The 21,139-nt window shown below is 48.2% G+C and overlaps 1 protein-coding gene across 2 annotated transcripts in view; it reads left to right on the top strand.

The window, feature by feature from the left end:
* LOC119181735 (homeobox protein onecut) overlaps positions 1-20,531 on the top strand; it is a 202,079-nt gene extending 181,548 nt beyond the window's left edge. For both annotated transcript variants that reach the window (XM_075875579.1, XM_075875580.1), the window contains one exon: positions 7,945-20,531. In XM_075875579.1, the coding sequence (XP_075731694.1) occupies positions 7,945-8,231 (287 nt within the window). In that variant the 3' untranslated portion in view covers positions 8,232-20,531. The remainder of the gene's footprint in view (positions 1-7,944) is intronic.
* Positions 20,532-21,139: the final 608 nt, after the last annotated feature.

A 21,139-nucleotide genomic window follows, 5' to 3' on the forward strand; every position in this document is an offset into this window, starting at 1 on the left:
AACCCCGTTACAAGTGGTGGATTCTGCTGTGTTTCGATCACCCTGAGCTTCGGAATCGCACTTTACCATCCATTATGCCTACCGACGCAAGCGCCGCTCCAACTCCTCCACCGGCACCGCCTACTGTTCTCTGCGCCGGTTCTCTGCGTCTGCGAGATCCCCCTGTCTTCTCAGGCACAGAAGACAAGGACGTTGACGACTGGATTTCAATGTACGAGCGAGTGAGTACTCACAACAAATGGGATGACACCGCCAAGTTGGCCTACGTCTCTTTCTACCTGTCGGACGTGGCCAAGCTGTGGTTTATAAACCACGAAGCGGAACTCCCTACATGGTCGGCCTTCAAAACGAGCCTCACACAAGTTTTCGGGCGGCCTGAGGTACGCAAACGCCGTGCGGAACAACGCTTACATACTCGGTCCCAGCAGCTTGGTGAGAATTTCACAAGCTATATTGAGGACGTTCTGGACCTTTGCAAGCGAGTGAACGAGTCAATGTCCGAAGAGCTTAAGATCAAGCATATCATGAAGGGCATTGAGGACGACGCTTTCCAAATGTTGCTTTCAAAGAGTCCTCGCACTGTCCTAGAACTGACCGAGTTATGCCAGAGTTTTGACGAGTTGCGCAGGCAACGTCTTTCCACCCGACGTCCCTCGGTGCTCGACGACTCTTCGTCCAGCCTTTCCACCCTTGGCATAGGAAAAGACCATGCCCCTCTTCTCTCCAAGATCCAAGAGTTCATCCGCGCTGAGGTCGCTCGTCAGCTCTCTTTGATGTCCTGTGTACCCGATCAACCACGCAGATCGCCGTCTACACTCCGCGACTTCATTCAAGACCAGGTCGCACAAGTTCTTCCTCCCGCCCGTGAACCTCCCCCAGTCGCCGCACCTCTCACGTACGCCGAAGCCGTTGCTCGACCTCGACAGCCTGCGTTCCAGTCAGCGCCCATGTATTCGCCGCCGCCCTTTTCGCCGCCGACCTATTCACCGCCGACCTATTCACCGCCGACCTATTCACCGCCGCCTATGCAGATACCACCTCGGCCGCAGTTTTCTGCCCCCCAGCCACAAGTCGGAGTCTACTCCGACCAATGGCGGACCTACGACAACCGTCCCATATGTTTTTCTTGTGGTGGTGTTGGCCACGTGGCACGTTATTGTCGTCGTCGCCAGGCTGCCCAGAACATTCGACGAATGCCCTCTTTAGACCCTCAGTTTTCGTCTACGCCTTCAAGCCCTCCTTCCTCTTCCTTTCCTTCTGATCGTCCACACGGCCCGACCCGCCGCTCCCCATCTCCACGTCGACGTTCGCTTTCCCCTATGCGTCGCCGTTCCGGACCCACCGACCAGGAAAACTAACGGCCGCAGTTCCCGAGGCACGAACTGCGTCCCCGTCGCCATGCACAAGTCCTCGCCCCTGTCCAGCTAACGTCGTTGAAGTGTCAGTCGATGGTATCGTCGTCATGGCGCTTGTTGACACCGGAGCCGCTCTATCCGTCCTGTCCATGAACCTGTGCCGCAAACTCCGCAAAGTTCTGACACCATTATCCGGCCTCTCTCTTAGAACGGCTAACGCAGAAAGTGTAACACCTCTCGCAGCCTGCACCACACGAGTCGTCATCGAAGGGATTGTGTATATTGTCGAATTCGTAGTGCTGCCCTCGTGTTCCCATGACATGATACTCGGCTGGGACTTCCTTGCGAATAATAATGCCGTCATTGACTGCTGTCGCGCTGAACTTGAGCTATCTGCACTTCCTGATGTTGACGCTGTCGAAGCCTCCCTGCCGTGTTATAAACTGTTTGTTTCCGACGACACCACCGTACCACCGCGCTCTTCTCTGCTGGTGACTGTGTCGTGTGACGCTATTTTCGACGGTGATGTTGTATTTACGCCCTCTGCCCTGTTCATTCAACGGAAATGTTCTCCACTGCCCATTGCTCTCCTTACTCTCCACCATGGCGTCACGAAGATGCTCGTGTACAATACGCTAGAAGGGCCTTTACCTTTATTCTATGGTGAATGTCTCGGTCACGTGCATCCGATCGACGCCCGTCACATTTTTGACGCTCAATCTAGTTTACTTTCTACGGACCTCAGCGCACTCATTTCTGACTCTGTTGTTGACCAGTCACTCCTTGACGCTTTCCACCGCTCCATCGATGTCGCAACGTCTTCGTCAGAACGAAGCCAGTTAGTGAACTTGCTGCAAAAGTTTCGTACTTCTTTTGACAGCCACGCTTCTGGCCTCAGTCGCACATCGAACATATCTCATAAGATTGACACAGGAAGCCATACGCCTCTACGGCAGCGCCCCTACCGAGTCTCAGCGTCGGAGCGCCGTGTTATTGACGACCAGGTTGCTGACATGCTCCAGCGGGGTATTGTACAGCCTTCTAGCAGTCCCTGGGCGTCACCGGTCGTTCTTGTTAAGAAGAAGGACGGCTCCATTCGGTTCTGTGTGGATTATCGACGTTTAAACAAGATCACCCGCAAGGACGTTTACCCGTTACCTCGAATAGACGACGCCCTTGACTGTTTGCAGGGAGCAGAATATTTTTCTTCGCTGGATTTACGGTCTGGATACTGGCAAGTTCCTATGGAAGCATCTGACCGACCGAATACAGCATTTGTCACACCTGATGGGTTATACGAGTCTACCGTTATGCCTTTCGGCCTTTGTAACGCTCCAGTCACTTTTGAAAGAATGATGGACGCTATTTTACGAGGCCTCAAGTGCAACACATGTTTATGCTACCTCGATGACGTAGTTGTCTTTTCCACCGATTTCGACACCCATTTAAATCGTCTCGAGCACGTCCTCACACGTCTCACTGACGCCGGCCTTCAACTCAACCTCAAAAAGTGTCGTTTTGGTGCTCGGCAGCTCACCATTCTTGGCCACGTCGTATCGCGGGACGGCATACTTCCCGACCCCGCCAAGCTTCGAGCAGTCGCCGATTTTGCGAAGCCAAAAAACTTGAAGGAACTTAGAAGCTTTGTCGGCTTGTCGTCATACTTCCGACGCTTTATTAGAAATTTTGCTTCCATATGTGCGCCCCTTACGGACCTTCTTAGCGGCGACAAGGACCTTTCCACCTGGTCACCAGCATGCGACGATGCATTCACCAAATTACGCCACCTGCTGACTTCACCACCCATCCTCCGCCACTACGATCCTGCCGCTCCCACGGAGGTTCATACTGATGCCAGCGGTGTTGGACTTGGCGCTGTGCTCGCGCAACGAAAGGCAGGGTTTGATGAATATGTCGTCGCCTACGCAAGCCGTACTTTGACGAAAGCCGAGGCTAACTACTCCGTGACCGAGAAAGAGTGTTTAGCTATTATTTGGGCCCTTGGAAAATTTCGCCCCTACCTGTATGGTCACGCATTCGACGTCGTCACTGACCACCACGCCCTTTGTTGGCTATCCACACTTAAAGACCCTTCCGGACGTCTTGCTCGCTGGGCGCTCAAACTTCAGGAATACGACATCCGCGTTATTTACAGATCTGGTCGTAAGCACACGGACGCCGACGCCCTTTTTCGCTCACCCATATCGGATGAAGGTGTTTGCCTCTCTTCTCTCGAGCCTGCACTTGCGTCATCCGCCTTGCGCAACATGACGGTGGAACAACGAAAGGATCCCTGGATCAGTGGCCTCATAAGCATTCTTTCTGATCCTCTCACTCCTTCGCCGTCTCGCGCTCTCCGCCGCCAGGCTAGCAACTTTTGCCTAAGGGATGATCTTCTTTATCGACGCAACTACCTTTCTGACGGTCGCAAGTGTCTCCTTGTGATACCCCGCCATCTTTGAGCTGCCATCTGCGAAGCTTTTCACGCGGACCCACAGTGCGCCCACGCAGGCCTCTTCAAGCCAAACGCTAGGCTTCGACTCAGATATTATTGGCGTGGCATGTATAACTACGTGCGAAAGTTCATTCGCTCGTGTGCTCAGTGCCAACGACAAAAGTTACCTCCCGGGCAAGTCTACCCGTCACAACCTCTTCCTTGTCCTAGTCGACCTTTTGATCGCGTCGGCATTGACATTTACGGACCACTACCATCAACTCTAGCTGGTAATCACTAGATTATTGTTGCGATAGACCATCTGACACGCTATGCCGAAACAGCCGCGCTGCCGACTGCCACAGCCCGTGACGTTGGAACGTTTCTGTTGCAACGTTTCATTCTGCGTCATGGGGCCCCTCGCGAGCTCTTAAGTGACAGAGGCCGTGCCTTCCTTTCTGACGCCTTGAAGGCATTACTCAACGAATGCCGAATCGTGCACCGCACAAGTACAGCGTACCACCCTCAAACAAATGGCATGACGGAGCGCTTCAACCGTACTATTGGAAGTATGCTGTCGATGTACGTCGCCTCTGATCATTCAAATTGGGACCAAGTTCTCCCGTTCGTCATTTACGCGTATAATACTGCCGTACAAGCTACTACTGGGTTTTCGCCATACTTTCTTTTGTACGGACGAGAACCTTCAAATACAGTAGACACTATTCTTCCATATAAACCTTATGAGTCCGAAAGTGCAACTCTGTCCGAAGCTGCCCGACATGCTGAAGAATGCCGCCAGCTTGCCCGCTCTTTTTCTACCGAGGACCAGTGGCAGCAGCAATCCCGCCAGACTGGGGACCGTTCGGCTCCGAACTTTCCACCTGGTTCATTAGTATGGCTTCGGGCACCTGCTACCGCGCCTGGCCGCTCCGCAAAACTTCTTCCCAAATACATCGGGCCATACCGCGTTGTAGAGCAAACCTCACTCGTCAACTATATCGTGGAGCCCATCATCCCATCCACAGACCTACGCTACCGCGGCCGCGACACTGTCCACGTCTCTCGTCTCAAGCCATATTACGACCCATTAGTCGTTTGTTCTCCCTAATCCGCCAGGATGGCGTCTTTTTGTGCGGAGGGCGATTGTAGTGAAGAAGAGGAGCTTCAGCGGCATTTCTCGGCGCATCAGAGGCATCGCCATCAGCATAAGCTCGTGCTTGCTGCGCTTGGCCGGACGCTGCTGACTGCTTCGCTTTCTGCGTTCTGCGCTGCAAATAAACCCCGTTACAGAAGCAATTTGGCTTGGACGAAATTCGGGTAGAATGCGGGAAATATGAAAATCATGTCATGACACGGCAAGAACTTTATTATGGTTCATCTAAACTACGACCTGAAGGCTAGACCCCCCTATCCTCCCCGGTTATGGAAACCAGGGAACGTCCCTTTGAAAACAGATCGAGAACGTACACTGACCTACGCTGAAAGCGGAGGTATGCGATACCGCAGCTTTATAAATGCGTTCAAGACCTATCGGAAAATGGTCCCTAACCGACGGTAACGTACGTGTCACGTATTGCAAACCATGTTATTTTCAAGAGAGAAAAAAAAATACACGCGGAACATGGCCATGGTGAGGGAACGAATCGGCATGAGAAGCGGGTGCCGATCCTCGTCGCGGACAGGTGTGACGTATCTCACGAAATTCATGGTCCCCCCCTCACGGTGTACGATCACAATGGAACGCTTTCGACAGCCGGTGACGCCTCCTGAAGTGCTGCACGAAGTCTTGTGGCCTTCGTCTCTTTCGTTTGCTTTTTTTTTCTCCACCTGTATTGCATCCTTGCTTTGGGAGTTGTGTGACAGACAGCCCGACGAGCGCACCATTTTCTGTCTGCACGTGAAAGCGGTGGTCACGCAAGGCTTGCAGAACAGCCGAGTTTGCTTATTTTCTTTTTTTTTTGTCAGCGTTCTTTCATAAAATAAGTAGCTTCGTTGCTCCTCTAGGTGCTACCCATTTCTGTCGTTGTTTTAAAGCACGAAACAGGTGAGCGTTTAGCAAGAAAGCACTCATGCATTAAACTGCCATGAAAGCTGAGAGAGAGAGATCAGAAAATGCTGGACTGCGTTAAAACTGCACAATGAGGCACCCCCTTATGGGAAAAATAAGAAAGGAAATGAGATGCTGCAGTAGGCAGGTTGTCCAGGTAGAGCAGACGTTCTAGTCTCGTACGAAGTGTGGACAAACGTGTCTAGTTGCTATAGGCTTTTCAATCTGAAAACAAAGATTACTTTGGTGATGTTAGCGAGAAGCCGTTTATCATGGGTTATAGGTGGATAACCGGTAAGTGTAAATAATAGCTTGCTTTAATAAAAATTCGATCAAACGGGGTTAGAGTGTGAGTCAATCACAACGCTTCGATCATCTCAGCATCTGCGTAGTCGAAACGATGAAAATTGTTCGATGAAGGACGTATCACCCGCGTCAAAACGTTTTTTTATTGTTGGTTTGCACGCCTGTGCATGCTTGCACTTGCCTTTGGTGTCCTGCCCGGTATACGCTGTATAGGTGTAGTAGCCCCTGCATAGTAATGCCTGTCATATGTACATTAGCGTAGTTACGAAGCGTGAATTGGCGTTGATGTTGCGTGTGCTCTTGTCGCGTTTGTAGGCCCTATGACACGAATCTCTAAAAACACTATCATACACACTGTCAGTGCTACCTTATTCCAGGTAAACGCATTGCTGTGTTAAATTACTTAAGTAGTAACTGAATTCTCAAAACTTCTGCGGCACCGTGGAGTTCTAGCGCGTTTTGACCGTCTATATCGTAACACAGTTGGTTGTTTAAAACTCTGGCTTGTGCCTTGTCTTGAAAATCTTGCACATGCCTGCCTTCGAATGGCGAATGCCACGCCACAAAATGGCAGTTCGCGCCAGTGGCTTTGTATACTCTTAGCCTTTCTAGTGAATAGAGTGAAAACAGAAGAAATTGATAGATGAGCGAGGTCGAAGAAAGCGGAGAACTGTTAGTTCACATTTCATTTTTTTTTACTTTTGTGTTACTGAACGTCTTTCGCGTTTTAAACACTTTTTGTCTCCACTTTTCTTTTCACACTGCTCAAGTAGGCTAATATACTAAGAGCTACATCTGGGTACACAGTACAATGCGTCCTTTTCATAACTATCTGGTGCTGTACTGGAAGCTGCGGTTCGTATTTCGAGGCTCCACGTTATCTGTAAGACCCGGATGGAACTGGTACTCTAAAAAAAATACACGAAACGTGGTTTCATATCACAGGAGTACAAAAACCAAATGCATTGCGACTCGCGTATTCATCTTATACCACATCTGATTGGCTGATGAAGTGCAGCTCCTATTAAAGCACCGAATTATATCGGAACGAAGAACTTGAGACAGAATGCAGACCTCCATTTTTATTGTGTTCTTCCACACAAACTTCACCTTACTATAGAAATAGTTGAAGAAAACTCCATCCCTTGACAGGAGTGGCCATTTCGCTTTTTATACAGGGTGCTTCGGCTGATTCGCGTCAAGTATACTTTTTGATATGGCGTGCTCTAAGAAAAAACTTCAAAATTAAATGGGGAAGATAAAATAATATGACGTTGCTGAAAAAAGTTACAACTTTTCCTTCGAATATTTTTTCTTAGAGCTGCTATTTCAAAGTTGTTGAAGTCACTTATATTAACCAGCTAATCAGATTGTTCGTTATCTTAGGGTTGATGAAATAGTCCAATGTTTCAGAACACGCCCTACAACTTTTGCATTGATTTTTCACTCACGTCACAGATAGGGTTAATTTAGCAATATTTGTTAATTAAGGAGCTTGGCGCATCAAAATATATCGACGTACTGCGTATAGCTCATAATAGTTGACCAATTCAACACGCGCAGCGCAAGCGTTTATTTTCGTATTAGTAGGCACATGTCAGCTGAAACACCCAGTATACGACAGTTCTGCAGCCGGAGAAGTGTAGCGTCTCATACAGCAGCCTTACGGGTCGTGAGTGCTCGTCTAGCGGGCGCAAAGAAATATAGCCTATATTCAAGGATGGTTTGCGGTTGCCGGGACGATACGAGCACCTTTTACATTGAGCGTGTCCTAATCCTGTGCGTCTTTGTCTTCGCAGCCTGCAAGCGGAAAGAGGATGCGCCTGGTGGAGCGGGTGCGGCCGGGCCGGCGTCCAAGAGTCAGCCCAAGAAGCCGCGGCTCGTCTTTACCGACCTGCAGCGGCGCACCCTACAGGCCATTTTTAAGGAGACCAAGCGGCCCTCCAAGGAGATGCAGATCACCATCTCGCAGCAGCTGGGACTCGAGCTCAGCACCGTGGGCAACTTCTTCATGAACGCGCGCCGCCGCTCGCAGGACAAGTGGCAGGACGAAGCGGACAAGGGCGCCAAGGGAAACTCCACGTAGCGCCCCGCCCCCACCACAGCACTGTCCATGGTTCCCGCCGCTGCCCGCCCTCCCGCCGCCGCCCGCCTCTTCGTTCGCCGTTGCCTGGGCAACGCTGGAACGGAACCTCAACCCCGAGCAGCCTCACCGACACTGCACACCGCGGCGAGTACTCGCTACTATGGGCAAGGCAGGCTGGAAGATACCCTGCCCAGCAGCAATATGTATCTGTGTGCACTGACGCTGCCTTCCGGCGCTCTGGACAACCAAGCCTCGTGGCACGCGCTCCAGGTGTAGCACTGCCTAAGCAGACCCCAGCAGATCCCGTCGCCCGCCTTCCAGGACTGCACTCTCCTCCTTTCGAAGACGTCTCGGGGAGGCAGATGGACGCAAATGTCTAGCAAGTGCCCGTTCCCGCCGGCTTCGGTGTGGCATGCAGCGCCACCTGCGCGACCGCGCGTATTCTTCGGCGCGCATATTTCTTTCTGTGGTTGTTGGCCGCAGCGTGGCGGGACCTGTAGAGGAAAATGCTCTCGCGGCATTCTTTCTGCATGGGGAGGGAGGCAGGGAGTTAACGTGATGCACACTACTGCGCCGGACAAAGCAGTGGCCCCTTGACTGTGGGTGGTCAGTGGCGCCATCTGTATGTCGGCTTTCGCTCTACTGTCTGCTTCGTGGTGGACCCGCTGCGAATCCTCCGTGCGCCCGGCGCAGTGTTCTGCGCGATACCACTGATGGGACGGTGGGTCATCCTTTGGGAGTATAGTTTGCGATTGGCGCCATCTTGTAGTGAGCTTCGCCGCACGTGCCGCACGCTATGGGAGTTGGTGTGGACGCCTAAAGCAAGCTCGTCCGGTGTGCGTAGCGTTTTCGAAGTTCAAAGATTTGCGAGCCAGATTTAGTCACGTTTGCGGCGTATCGACGCGATATGTGCTAGATTGAGAGTGTGAAGGATATGATGAACGTACAACGCATAATTCACGCCGATAATAATGAAATGAGCGCTCTCCGGATGGTCGTCGAGCAGAGCGGTCTGCGTTCGTGACGGATATTACTGTATGTTCACCTAATCCCTTAAACACTTCAAGAATTTTACACATCCACGTAAAAAGACTGCTGTTTTCTTTTCGGACATCTCTGTCATATCTAGATTCTTATTTCCCGACTAAGTAAAAGAAACACCTATGTCGAAAAATCGCGTTCGTTGTGCTTGTCTTGGCTATACTTTGGAATCTGGATTCAGAAAGAAAAGAAGAAAACAAACTATGTTTTCTTATAAATACAATTGAATGTCTTCAATTTACAAAATGTCTAATGTGACCCTTATGAGGCGTTTCCTCTCCATTTCTCTCGCTCTCTGTAATGGAGTGCTAAGATTCAGTTTTAATGTCGACACACTAAAGAACGATTAAATTCAAGTAAACCAAAGGCGTCAGCATACGAGTGAGGTTTTTTTCTTTCCTTCCACCTACAGTAAGGTTCACGCACGTACATCAACGGGATATCCTCTATGTAATACATTCGACCAACCGGTTCTTGTCACATGACTATTTAGACGAGACGTAACAGTCTCACATACAAAGTGTCCAACATCCATCGTTGAGCTGTCTCTAGTCTTCTGAACCAGTGTGTAATAGAATCCACTAGAACTCATTTCATTGCAGGTTGCCTTAGCCCAAACACGTTCCGCGCTGTCTTATGGGAGCTTTCTCGATATGGGTGGCCGAGGCCCCGAAATACTCTGGCCGGAAGAGAATCGACAGTTTGATAAAGAAAAAAAAAAAGCACGAACGTTTCGAGTCGTCGGCACGTGCGGCGAAAAAAAAAAGCCCTTCCGTTGCGAGATACCCCCCCAACCCCTCAAGTTGGCGTTAGGCTTAACTTCCCAAGTGATACCCGTAGCTTACTGCCTGGCTCGGCTCTTACTTCGAAGCGAAATTGCGGTGGCTTTCTAGCTTCAGTCTTGACGGTTGCTATACACTCCTCAAGACGCATTTCAAGCATACGCGAAGCGTTGTATGATGGGGTCGCGGGCTCAGTGATTCGCTAGCGTAATAACACACCGCGTTTGGCCAATTAATGGGAATCATTAGCGCCGTAAAACGCTCCGTCAAATTTACCGAAAGAAAGCAGCCACAGTTATTTCGAGTGAGTGTCGCGACATTCACGTCTGAAGAAGTATACTCGCACCTTTTCCTCTTATAAACCGACAAATAATGGAAGGAAAAAAGAGCCGCGTGCTTTTTTATTTTGTTTTTGTTTTGCCGATATCACAAGTGTGTGTCGTTTAGGTTCTCGATGACCTGTTGTTGCTATCTCCATAGGGGCCTCCGGTCAGTGGTACACTCTCTTAGCCCTAGGCGGCACTTCGCATTCATAATTACGCTGGCCCATCGCTGTGTATAGTGTGTGCGCTTGCATTGTGTGCGCATGTGTGTGGCGTAAAACCGCGTCGAATCAAGTGCAACTTTTTTTTTTCACCTTGCTCGTGTAGTATCTGTCCGTCAAACTACCCATAGCTATTTTGTTTCGGGTGTTTTTTTTTTTTAACCTGTTTTCTGTGATAGAATCGTGTAAAAAAAATCGTGACGCACCAAGTCGAAGAAGAACGGACAGCATTTGTGTGAGATCGGGTGAAGAATATTAAAGGACAGCTCCGCTTGGTTGTCGGTTATCGTTCAGATTAATCGCACCCAATTAGACATAGACATGTGTGGGCTGTAATAACGTTCGCGACACCATAACGTTAATTACGGTGGCGTCTGTGGAAAGGCTAAAAAGTGATGAACGATATGAGTGTCATAGTTGTGAAAGCAAATGGACGATTACGCTTAGTAATGTTTTGCGCCAGTAAACCTCACATCTTAGCTGTGCCGTGCTGTGATTGGCCGTAATGCATGTGTGGGGAATCATCGATGCCATTACGCAATTATCGGGACAAATGTTACACTTTTTAGATTGCTTCTTGTCCAGGCTTGAGCTCACGTAACACGCGTGCTTGCTTTAATCTCGGAATTTCTCATTTTATGGCACCGTCAGGGCGTGTTTCATCACCCAAACTTTGAACAACCCTGGACGCTGCTTTACTGCACAGCGATGGATTCGAGGCTGTCAAATTTATTACAGCATACACCACACGATTAAAAAAAAAAGAGAATCGATTTCATCTAGCTCATAAAAACGGCGTAATTGAGCACATCAAACAAAATTAGACAGCATTTTATGCGTTTCACAGGCTGTATGAGATAAAAATTGTGCCTATTGTCCTGATTGTGCGATTTGCCTTTCGATGGGCCGACACTGTAGTCAACTCGTAGGGGAAAAAAAAGATATTCAATCCTGTCACATAGTTACAAAAGCAAGCTCTGCATTGATGTGGCGTAGCGTTGTTGCTCGCGCATTTTCTAAAGTGGAGATAGAAAAGAAGAAAAAAAAGTCTGATGTGATGCTCAGTCAAAGGCTTTGCGTTGGGTGTCTCTCGGTATACCATTATTTTTATTTAACCAGTAGTTCTTATCTTGTTGCGTATGTGTGTTAGTGACCACCTAGAGTGCACCGCGAAATCGATCGAGGGAAAAAAAAGAAATGTGAGGACACGTTCTGTGTTGCCTATAGAGTATACAAATATATATAATATATACATATACTGTCGAATGCCGCGTGTGGAGCGTGATGTGAGGCTTGGTGCATGTGATCCCCATTCCCGAAGTTATTGTCGAGAAGAAAAAAAAGTTCAAAGCCGTATGTATACAAGGGCAAATGCAGTATCTGCTATAAGGGCTCCGAACCTTTTCAGGCGGGACGCGCGTAATATAACGCAACTAGTTCCGTTTACGCGGAGGAGATGTGGAGACCGGAACGAACGACAAATGTTAGAAATTCAGCGGCAAAAAAAGAGAAAATGCTGAAAACACTCCACGACATTTGTGCGCAAGCTGCGGAAAGAATTCTCGGCCAAGATGTCATGGCTGCGGATGTAGATAGCACTGGCCGGCGTTCGCAACATGAGAAAAACCACTGCCACACATGGGAACCGAGTTGGTTCCGAAACGTTGGGTTCTCGCGTATCTTCACGTACTTTACTTTGGTTGAATTTAAAATAGTTTTCCCACTTTACCAGCCCAACCAGGCAGACATCTGCGAATGTTTACATTTCAGTACAGATTAGCGTGAAAGACAGCCAACCAAACGAAGGAGATGCGTCTGAAGCATTGTAGTCTCTCATGATCTGATGGTTTGATAGTTTATTAGCTAATTCAGTGTCAATTCCTGTACCAGCACCAAGTGAAGCAGTTGAGAACTCTTTCTAGGTTGCGTCGTTCTGCCTTTCCTGATTTGAGGGCGCACAGAGAGAACACGCTTTGGCGCTGTTCGTTATCAAAGATGGTCTGGAGTGTTTTCGTTTCGTGGATCAAGTTATACATATAAAACAAACTGTTCCATGGGTTATTTTCTTTGCAGCTGAATACCGGGGCAGATTTGGCAAAATTCCAGACAAGGTTGATCCACGCTATTGGTTCGAAGTCAAGCTCCCCATATCCTGTCCAATCGCATGTCGCTGTCCTATATGCTACAAAACTTTGCGCCACGTCATCAAGCGTTTTTTTTTCTTTCCTAAGCATAAGTTTGAAATTAGCAGTAATGGCCGGTCACAAGAAGATCATCGCGGAAATGTTTCATAAAGTCCCGGTTTTAACAAAGGGGGGGGGGGGGGGGAGGTGATTCGTGCGCGGAACAGAATACCGGTGTTCTCCGAGACTGACAGATCCACATCAGCGTGCCATGGCAGCAAGAGCACCACCTAAAACGATCTCCGAATAACCTTGTTGCTTCTAATAAGCAAACAACAAAAAGAAACTTCGAGGCACAGAACTTCCCAAGCACCGAAATTTTAGTGACACAAAAAAACGTAAAGAAAAAATGCGAGTAGGTGCCTACCTTCAGCGGGAAGACCCAGGGAGGCGTCGTCCTCCCAATCTTGGCACGCGATCCCGAAAAATGAGGGGGCGGGGGGGGGGGGGGGGGCAGCCAGATTACAATTAGGAAAAGGAGTTCCACGCCTTCGGAAAACGAAACGCCGGAGACTTAATTACTCGTAAAAACCCCGGGCTCACGAAAAGACCTCGCCTCTTCTGTTTTTTTCCCAGCGTTCCTTTCCGCGTACAGCACAAGCAGCGAGAAATGAGCCTTCGCGAGCGCTCCGAGAATCCCTGCAATCAGTACGGAGCCAATCAGAGACACCCCTTCTCCCCATAGCCCTTGCCGTACTATAAGGTTAGAGGCTTTAACACAACTCTTCGCCCCCACCTCCCTTTTCCCACAGATTCTCCTTACGTTCTCCGTGCGATGCCCCGTGCAGCCTACGACGCAAACGTTTAGGGTGCTGCACTATCCTGTCGGCGTTCAGATATTGTGCTACTACGTAAACAGCACTGTAGCCGTGGCGGTGGTATCGTTGAGGCGGTGGCACGCCGACAGGGAGCTCTTTCAACGCCCGAGTCTGTTCGTGAGACGAGCTCGTACAAGCCGGCGTGCAGCGTCAACGGCACAACTCGGAGAACTCATGTCGCTCGAATTGTTGATCGCGGGACTAAAAAAAGTATATAAAATAAAACAACGTAAACGTAAAGAGACGGTGCAGGGAGGCGTATTGCTGGTGTGCGTGTTGCACTCCGCTCTAGCCGAGATCGAGGCCCACTCCCTCCATTAATTAGCTCTCATTACCCGGATCACCGGACACAAAAGATGGGGGAAAGAGAAGTTAGCCGGAATTTACTTTCTTTTTAAGTTTTTAGGCAGGTCCTGTACGCAGTTCTCGTGGTGTGCGTGTTTTGCCCGCGGGCGTGTTTTCTTACGCTAGGTGGACTCTCGGGAACCCGGGACGGGTAACGGCGTTTCAGAGGCAAACGGTACAGCAGGAGTGGCGACCGAGTTTTTTAGTATTTTCTTGTGGTTCCCGCGAAGGTACTTCTAAGGTGCCCGTCTTCTGTTCAGAGAAGTAATTCTGTTCATCCCGAACTATTCGAGAAACCTTCACGTTCATTCTAGGTGCGGCCGTAAATGGACTCAGCTAGACGCCGACACGATCATCGAGTTGCCCCGCCGCGGTGGTCTAGTGGCTAAGGTACTCGGCTGCTGACCCGCCGGTCACGGAATCGAATCCCGGCTGCGGCGGCTGCACTTTCGATCCAGGCGGAAATGTTGTAGGCACGTGTGCTCAGATTTGGGTACACGTTAAAGAACCCCAGGTGGTCGAAATTTCCAGAACCCGCCACTACGGCGTCTCTCATATTCATATGGTGGTTTTGGAAAGTTGAACCCCACGTATCTATCGACACGATCATCGAGAGATGTTGGCTATTAATCACAGCGAAGCAATGATTGATAGTTCAGCACACATTTACTTTCTGTCGAAACGAGAACTTTTTGCTTTGGACGTTTGAGACGAAGACAAAGAAGACCAATCTCGGTTCAAGATTAGCGGGCTTGTGTTTTTCATAATCTATATAGAATTCATGTGGTAAGGCAGAGCGACGATTTTCGCTGCTCGTACCAGGACAAGACAGGAAGTCTTACTGACAGCCGCTACACTTCCTACATTGCATTCTGCAGATGATTGAACTGAGTTCCATTGGTAGTTGCAACGCGTGGATGCGAGTGCTTTATGTAATTACATTCGCTTGAGTTCGGCACCATAGATACCTTGATCGCACGAAAGTGTACGTCCCGTCTCGGAGCTTCGGAGCCCTTCTGTACAGATCTGCCGGGGCGGCCTTTGAGCGCTACTCGCTTCCAAAGCAATACCGCGTCTCCCTACAGCTTATTGTCTTCTCTGAGCCGGAAGAATTACGCGAACTCGTTGCACTGTTCCGAGCCGTCTTCGGTTGAGTTGACCAGCCCGTTTTAGGGGCGCTTATTTCGAGAGGGGCGATGTTGCGCTTCACCAGCCGAGTCCTGCTGGAGCAAGCGTCTGATATGGAGTGGTCTGCAGACTCTCGACAAGGTTCAATATTATCTCACGCTGGCAGTTACGGGTGGAGCAGAACCTAATGGTTTCAAGATTTGTACGTCGACGTGCATCTCTTCGCATCCTCGTGAAGGACGTTTCTTTCGATGGCCAGTTAGTTCAATAGTTGTCAAAGTTTTTTAGCAACATTATAGGATGGATTTGTTTGTCTAGGATGTCCAGGAGGCCTGGTGTTCTTTCTTGCCCTAAGTACGATCGCAAAGCTTGTCTGGAGCCCCTGACAACTTTAAACACGACTTGTAACAGCGTCCTAACCTGGTAGCTGCAAACGAATGCACTCCCAACAGGTTTTACCATAAACAGGAAAAGCTGCAGATCAGGCGAGACTTCAACCAGTACCGTTTTTGATAGGGTTCGGGCCGCTGTAAAGGAACTTGGCTTTGTTCATACACGTTCGCGCTTATATACTTCAAAGAGCTCCTACAAGGGTATGTGCGTTTCGTCGAGATTTCTCCTTGCCAACCGTTTCCAGCTTGGTACAGCCCCTGGGTGTCCTAGCGTGTGGCGTATGAAACGTGGACCCCGTCGAAGAGGTGACTGACAGCCAGTCTTTGCTACCTGGGTAGTGACTTGTCATCGGTCGCCATTCGCGCAACTACGAAAGGATGCGATAAATCCGAGTCTCTAAGCGACTTTCCGTTTTAAAGACGCAAGATATCGAAATGACCGTACCAAACTGTCGATTCCTTTGTCGGCTCGCACGGACGGAACAAGAACGCTTCATTCATGTACTCCGGTTTACAATACAAAAGTGTTGAAAAGCTACACGTGATTTCATGCACTTGGACTGTCGGAAAAGATTGGCACTCGTTGTTCTCTTAGGACGATCTTGAATTTTAGAAGACTCATTTATTTGGTCACGCATATACTTTGCGGATAGTTGAGAGTTGAGTCGCATTGGCTCCTACGTTCTTCGCCATGATTGCACGTTCATTTCGGGGCTTCAGCCTTGATCATGTCTGCAACGGCTGTCTTTATACCGGTGATTGACATGCGTGTAGGGGGTCAGGAGTGAGGGAGTGGAATAGAGAAGTTGACAAGAACTGTTGTTGGTTGTGTTCAGACGCTGCGTATTCCTTACTATTTGACGAGTCATTGTGACCGAATAAAGAAAATGCAACGTGTTCTTCGCCGTGTTTCACAACAAACACATTCAGCAAGTGAATGCAGGACTTCGGTTTGTGTTTATTAATCGCAAAATATATATAGACTTTTACTCTGTAGTTGCACGTAGTTGTATATTTATTAACTTATTTAGTATCACAGTTTTTTATAATGAGACGTCTGTCATTCCGTAAGCGCTTATACGTTTAGGTTATAAACTTTCACGTTGAAGTACGTGTCACCGTGATTCGCTCTTTATACACTGTCTAAACTTATTTTCTTCTTGAGTGCCAGTTAAGACTTTTCGATTTTTTTTCTTACTACAGACAACGAGCGATAGCGAAACGACGGGTCACGCGTCGGCAAATTTTCTGACATTCCCAAGCAAGTTGCATGGCCATTGAACCCTGTGTATCATAGCTTGCTTGTCATAATTCTGTTCTAAAACTGCTCATAGGTCAGAGTAAGATGTGCGCGTACACTAAGATTATGATAATACGCTTAATTTTCTGGTATTGTTAATTAAAATACGTCAGTTGAAGTACGTCGTTTCATTTCATTTTCTTACGATATACGTTTAGTAGTCAACGTCTGACTCTAGTCAACGACAAAAAAGTAACATCTGGCTTCATTCTTTTCAGTTAGAAGCATTCCATAATACCACCTACTTACCAACTTACCAAAAGTCAAGTTTTGTGCGCTAATGTCTGGGTTCGTACAAACCACGCACCTTTTGTTACAACGTTTACTTCGTGTATGTATTTTAATATCAGCGTTTTATTCTTAGTATTTTATTGTTGAATTCGTTGCTGTCTAATGAACTTGTGTGATATTTTTGCCATTCTCTGATTGTGATCTCTTATTTCAATGTTTCAATTAAACATTTGCAAGGGTTACAAACTCTTGTTCATGTTACACCCCGTTTGGTGTTAATTGCACACTGCGTAAAGGGGTCATCTCTTCCGGCAAACAATGTCTTTTTTTTTTCGTAAGATGCAATTTGTTGTGCTACCTCTCAGAAGTGTGAGCAGTCACATCTGTCAATATTTTCACTTTCTGTTTCCTTGCTGTTTCTGTGTAAATGCTGGTCGATGTTTTCGCGTAAATTATTTTTTGTATGTTTGAAACTATGTACATGATTGGTGTATGTCGTGTTTTTTCTCATGTTCTTGGCACCATATTACAGTCCTGCTTCGCTGAGAACGTTTAAGATGAGGTGTTTATTTCAATACGCCAGTTCTGTAAATTATACAGACATTACGACTCAAAAGAGAAACTTTAAAGTCTAGACGGTACATAGCGAGAATTGCACTACACTATCCCTATTGAGGTGTGGCCGCATCCCGAAGAGCTTCCCCTGGTATAGTGGTCAACTAAATAATTCAATGAAGTATTTTCTCTCTCTTTCTATCTATGCTACAGTTTAAGCTGCAACCCCATAAAGAAAATAATATAATTTCTTTTCGATGATGTCAATTCGACAGATTCGGATGTACATAGGATCAGTAGCCGTATGACGTAAAAGTCGCCGTGGCATGTATGTTCTGCGTAACTCACGACTGATTTTTTTTTTTTCGCTAATGCTGCAGCAAAAGATTGTGTAAGTTTGCATCCCTGCATTTTTTTTCCTTCGACACACTTGTACAAGACTAGTGAACTCACTGCCTTTTGATAGTTTTTCTTTTATTTTTAGTGATATCTAGTCATGTGTTCAAGCAGTCTTTTCTGCTGATCAACGTCACGACTCGTTCATTTTCGAAGTGTGGACAGAAGCCTATTTATTTTACATTTAGTATTTTGTTGTGTGCATCCATCTGACTTAATCAATTGTGTTCATAGGCCCCCATAAATAATCCCGTGAATGAATATATGAATAGTTATTTCACGAATAACAGAGCCAGTGAAAATGAACTTATGAATGACAAGGAGATATGCAACAAGCCAAACACATTCGACCAAGAGGTATCGTATCGTACCTTCGTGGTCAGTGAATAGCCGAGTGTGGTGTTTCCACCGGTTACGTATTGTACTGGCGGTGACAAAAGTATCGCAAGAACAGCCCACAGCGAGAGGCAACGTCGTCCGATTACGACAAGAATATCACATCCGCGTTGCAAACGTACCAGTTATTCCATGTGTGCTTGCTGTAATGCACCGTCGAGTGGCGCCCCCTAGATCGGTGTGGTAGAAATGCAGGCTGGCGTACGGCAGGCAGTGCAATGAATACGCGAAAAAAAAAAACAAGACCTCTCCCAAAAGACGGGAGGCGTCTTCGATTCCAGCGCACCTGCACCTCTATCCAGCGCCTCCCTCACCCCACATTACCCTCTTCACATACTCTCTCGACCTCCTCAAATGCACCTCACAGCCTCTCTCCCTTCTCTACACTGGCCTCCTGGCCTCTTCACATTTCCGATGAACCTCTCTCCTTCGTCATACATTTCCCTCCCTACACCCTCTCTCGACCTCCTCAAGTGAACCTAATATCTCCCACTCCCTAACCCCACATTGCACTCTACACCTCAAACAAACCCTTTCCTTCGCTCCCTGAGTTCAGCAAGTGTCCTCGAAACCGTATGTAAATAGAAGCTATACTATCTCTGCTATCTCTTTCCCCTAGACTAGCAGCTGTGACCATGGCTGCCAGCCGAGTTATGCAAAACCGCTTTGCCGCGGAAGGATAGCCACACTGAGACGTTATTTTCTAACTAGAGCCAGCTGCCTAGCCACGAGGATTTAAAGAAAACGCAACGCGAGAGAGTGTGAAGGGTCCGTTCTTGCTGTCTCTCCTGTCCTTTTGCTTACCTACAAACCCTTGCGCACTAGACTTGTTAGCATCCGCACGAATCTGTAAGATTCCCATGACTTCCGTAATTTTAACCCGCGTGGTGCAAGTGGACCGCGTTGAGCGTATTACTCACCCGAGTTTCTTTTTGTAAGCAACGTGTATAGTGATAGGGAACCTGTCGCACCAAACCGAGTCTTTTGACATTTACGATGTGGGTTAGCATGAAAGAACATGATGTTTTGATGTGACGCATTTTTCTCCTGGCTACTGTAGCCTCCGCTATAGCTGGCGCTTCGTGCAGCACAGCCATGGCCGCAATACATTCAGTAACATTTGTTGGCAGGCCTGCTGGTGATTCCAGCAACACAGGTTTGACAACGCAATGTAACCAAGACCATGCCCTGTGCATTTTTGGTTTTTTGTTACGTTTCTGCCATTATACATGTAATGAATGTAGTGGGCATGCGGCTTGACCAAAAGAGAAGAGAAAGACGACGACGAGCGATCGCTACCTGCGCTGCTAGTTAGCACTTGTAGTGGTAAAACCAGTGTCCAGTTGTCGCGACTCCTGCCTTTACCACAACCTCGTCTGATACCTATGAAAAAAGCCCCGGGACATCATGGCAGGCAGGCTTTACGGCCTCTTAAGTTGGCGGGTTAATAACTTGAGCATACATTGCCATATTTACGCTGTCATTGGGCCCCGCTGTGCTGCACGAACTGAGAACGACGTTGACGTGGAACAGATGGCACGAGCCTACGCTAAAATGTAAACGTGTGCGCATTTAGATGCGGTGTATAGGGACCTAATAATAGAGTTCCCTTCATGTGAAATGTACTCTGGCTCTGTGTCCATCGACGTGTTAACAAAACTGCCACCTTAAAAATGCCGTCGAAACGTGAAACGTTTGGCTCGTTGGTGTGACGTCTCTACAACCAAGAAATGCCAGCAATTTGTTTTTCGTGAGCTGCGAATCACGGGAATCTCGACACAATCATGGGGGTGCCAACACTGTTTCGGTGTGCGCACCTTGATTTTTTCCCCTCGGTGTATGACTGGCGCGTATGTTTGTGCGTGTGTCTGTGTGCATCTGCGACGAGCCCTTTCAGGAATAAGAACGTTGCTGCAGGGGTGGGGGCGGCTGTCTCTGTGTAATGACTGCGACACACGTGTCGTCGCGGCAGTCCCCGGCGTAAACGGCGTGTTTTTCCGTTCACTGAAAGTGTCCGCTCACACGATGCTTGCTCCTCCCCACTTTTCCCTTCGCCCTGACTGCTTCCTCTTCGCCGTTAAACCCTTTGTTCTGTTCCGGGATGTTTGATGGGCTCTCCTCCCCCCCCCCCCACCTTCGGTTCTTCGACACGTCGTCCTATTAAAGAATCGCCGTGTCTCACCTGTGCATCCGTGATTGTGTGTGTCACTTTCTGCGTCGTCGTCGTTGTCGCTTCTGTCTCTCCGAAGAAGCATGACGCACGAAGACGCTTTCACAACGAATTCATCAAGCTGTGAAAGTTCTGAACAGGATCGTTCTGAAACGGTCCAAGAAAGTGGTCGAAGTTGAAGTGACGCTAATACGGGCGTACCCGGGGTTTACTGCATTAAAGGGACGCTAAAAAGCAAGACGATCTTTCGCGCATTTGAGAAGTAAGTACCGTTTCACAGTCCCTGAAAACACCCTTAGTACCGTGACATGGCGCTCAGTAAGCGAGAAAACGCGTGAAAAGGAAAGCGCGACTGGAGACGCCACCGTGCAATTCCCGCACCAAACACCGTGACGTCATATATACTGAAGCGTCTAATCGGTCCTACGTATTGCTTATAATCAATGAAAATAAAGTACATTGTCATCTGTAAGTACCACATACCTAGCATGCACAGTTTCAGAAAATTTCGTCGAGCCAATGTTGCAAAAATATGAAAACTGCATTATGAAACTTTCGATTGACAATACGCCCAGAAAATTCAGCGCGAAATTTAAAATTTAAACTTAAACCTTGATTTTTTTTCTG

Source organism: Rhipicephalus microplus, chromosome 10 (assembly GCF_043290135.1).
Source record: "Rhipicephalus microplus isolate Deutch F79 chromosome 10, USDA_Rmic, whole genome shotgun sequence".
Taxonomy (NCBI): Eukaryota; Metazoa; Arthropoda; class Arachnida; order Ixodida; family Ixodidae; genus Rhipicephalus; species Rhipicephalus microplus.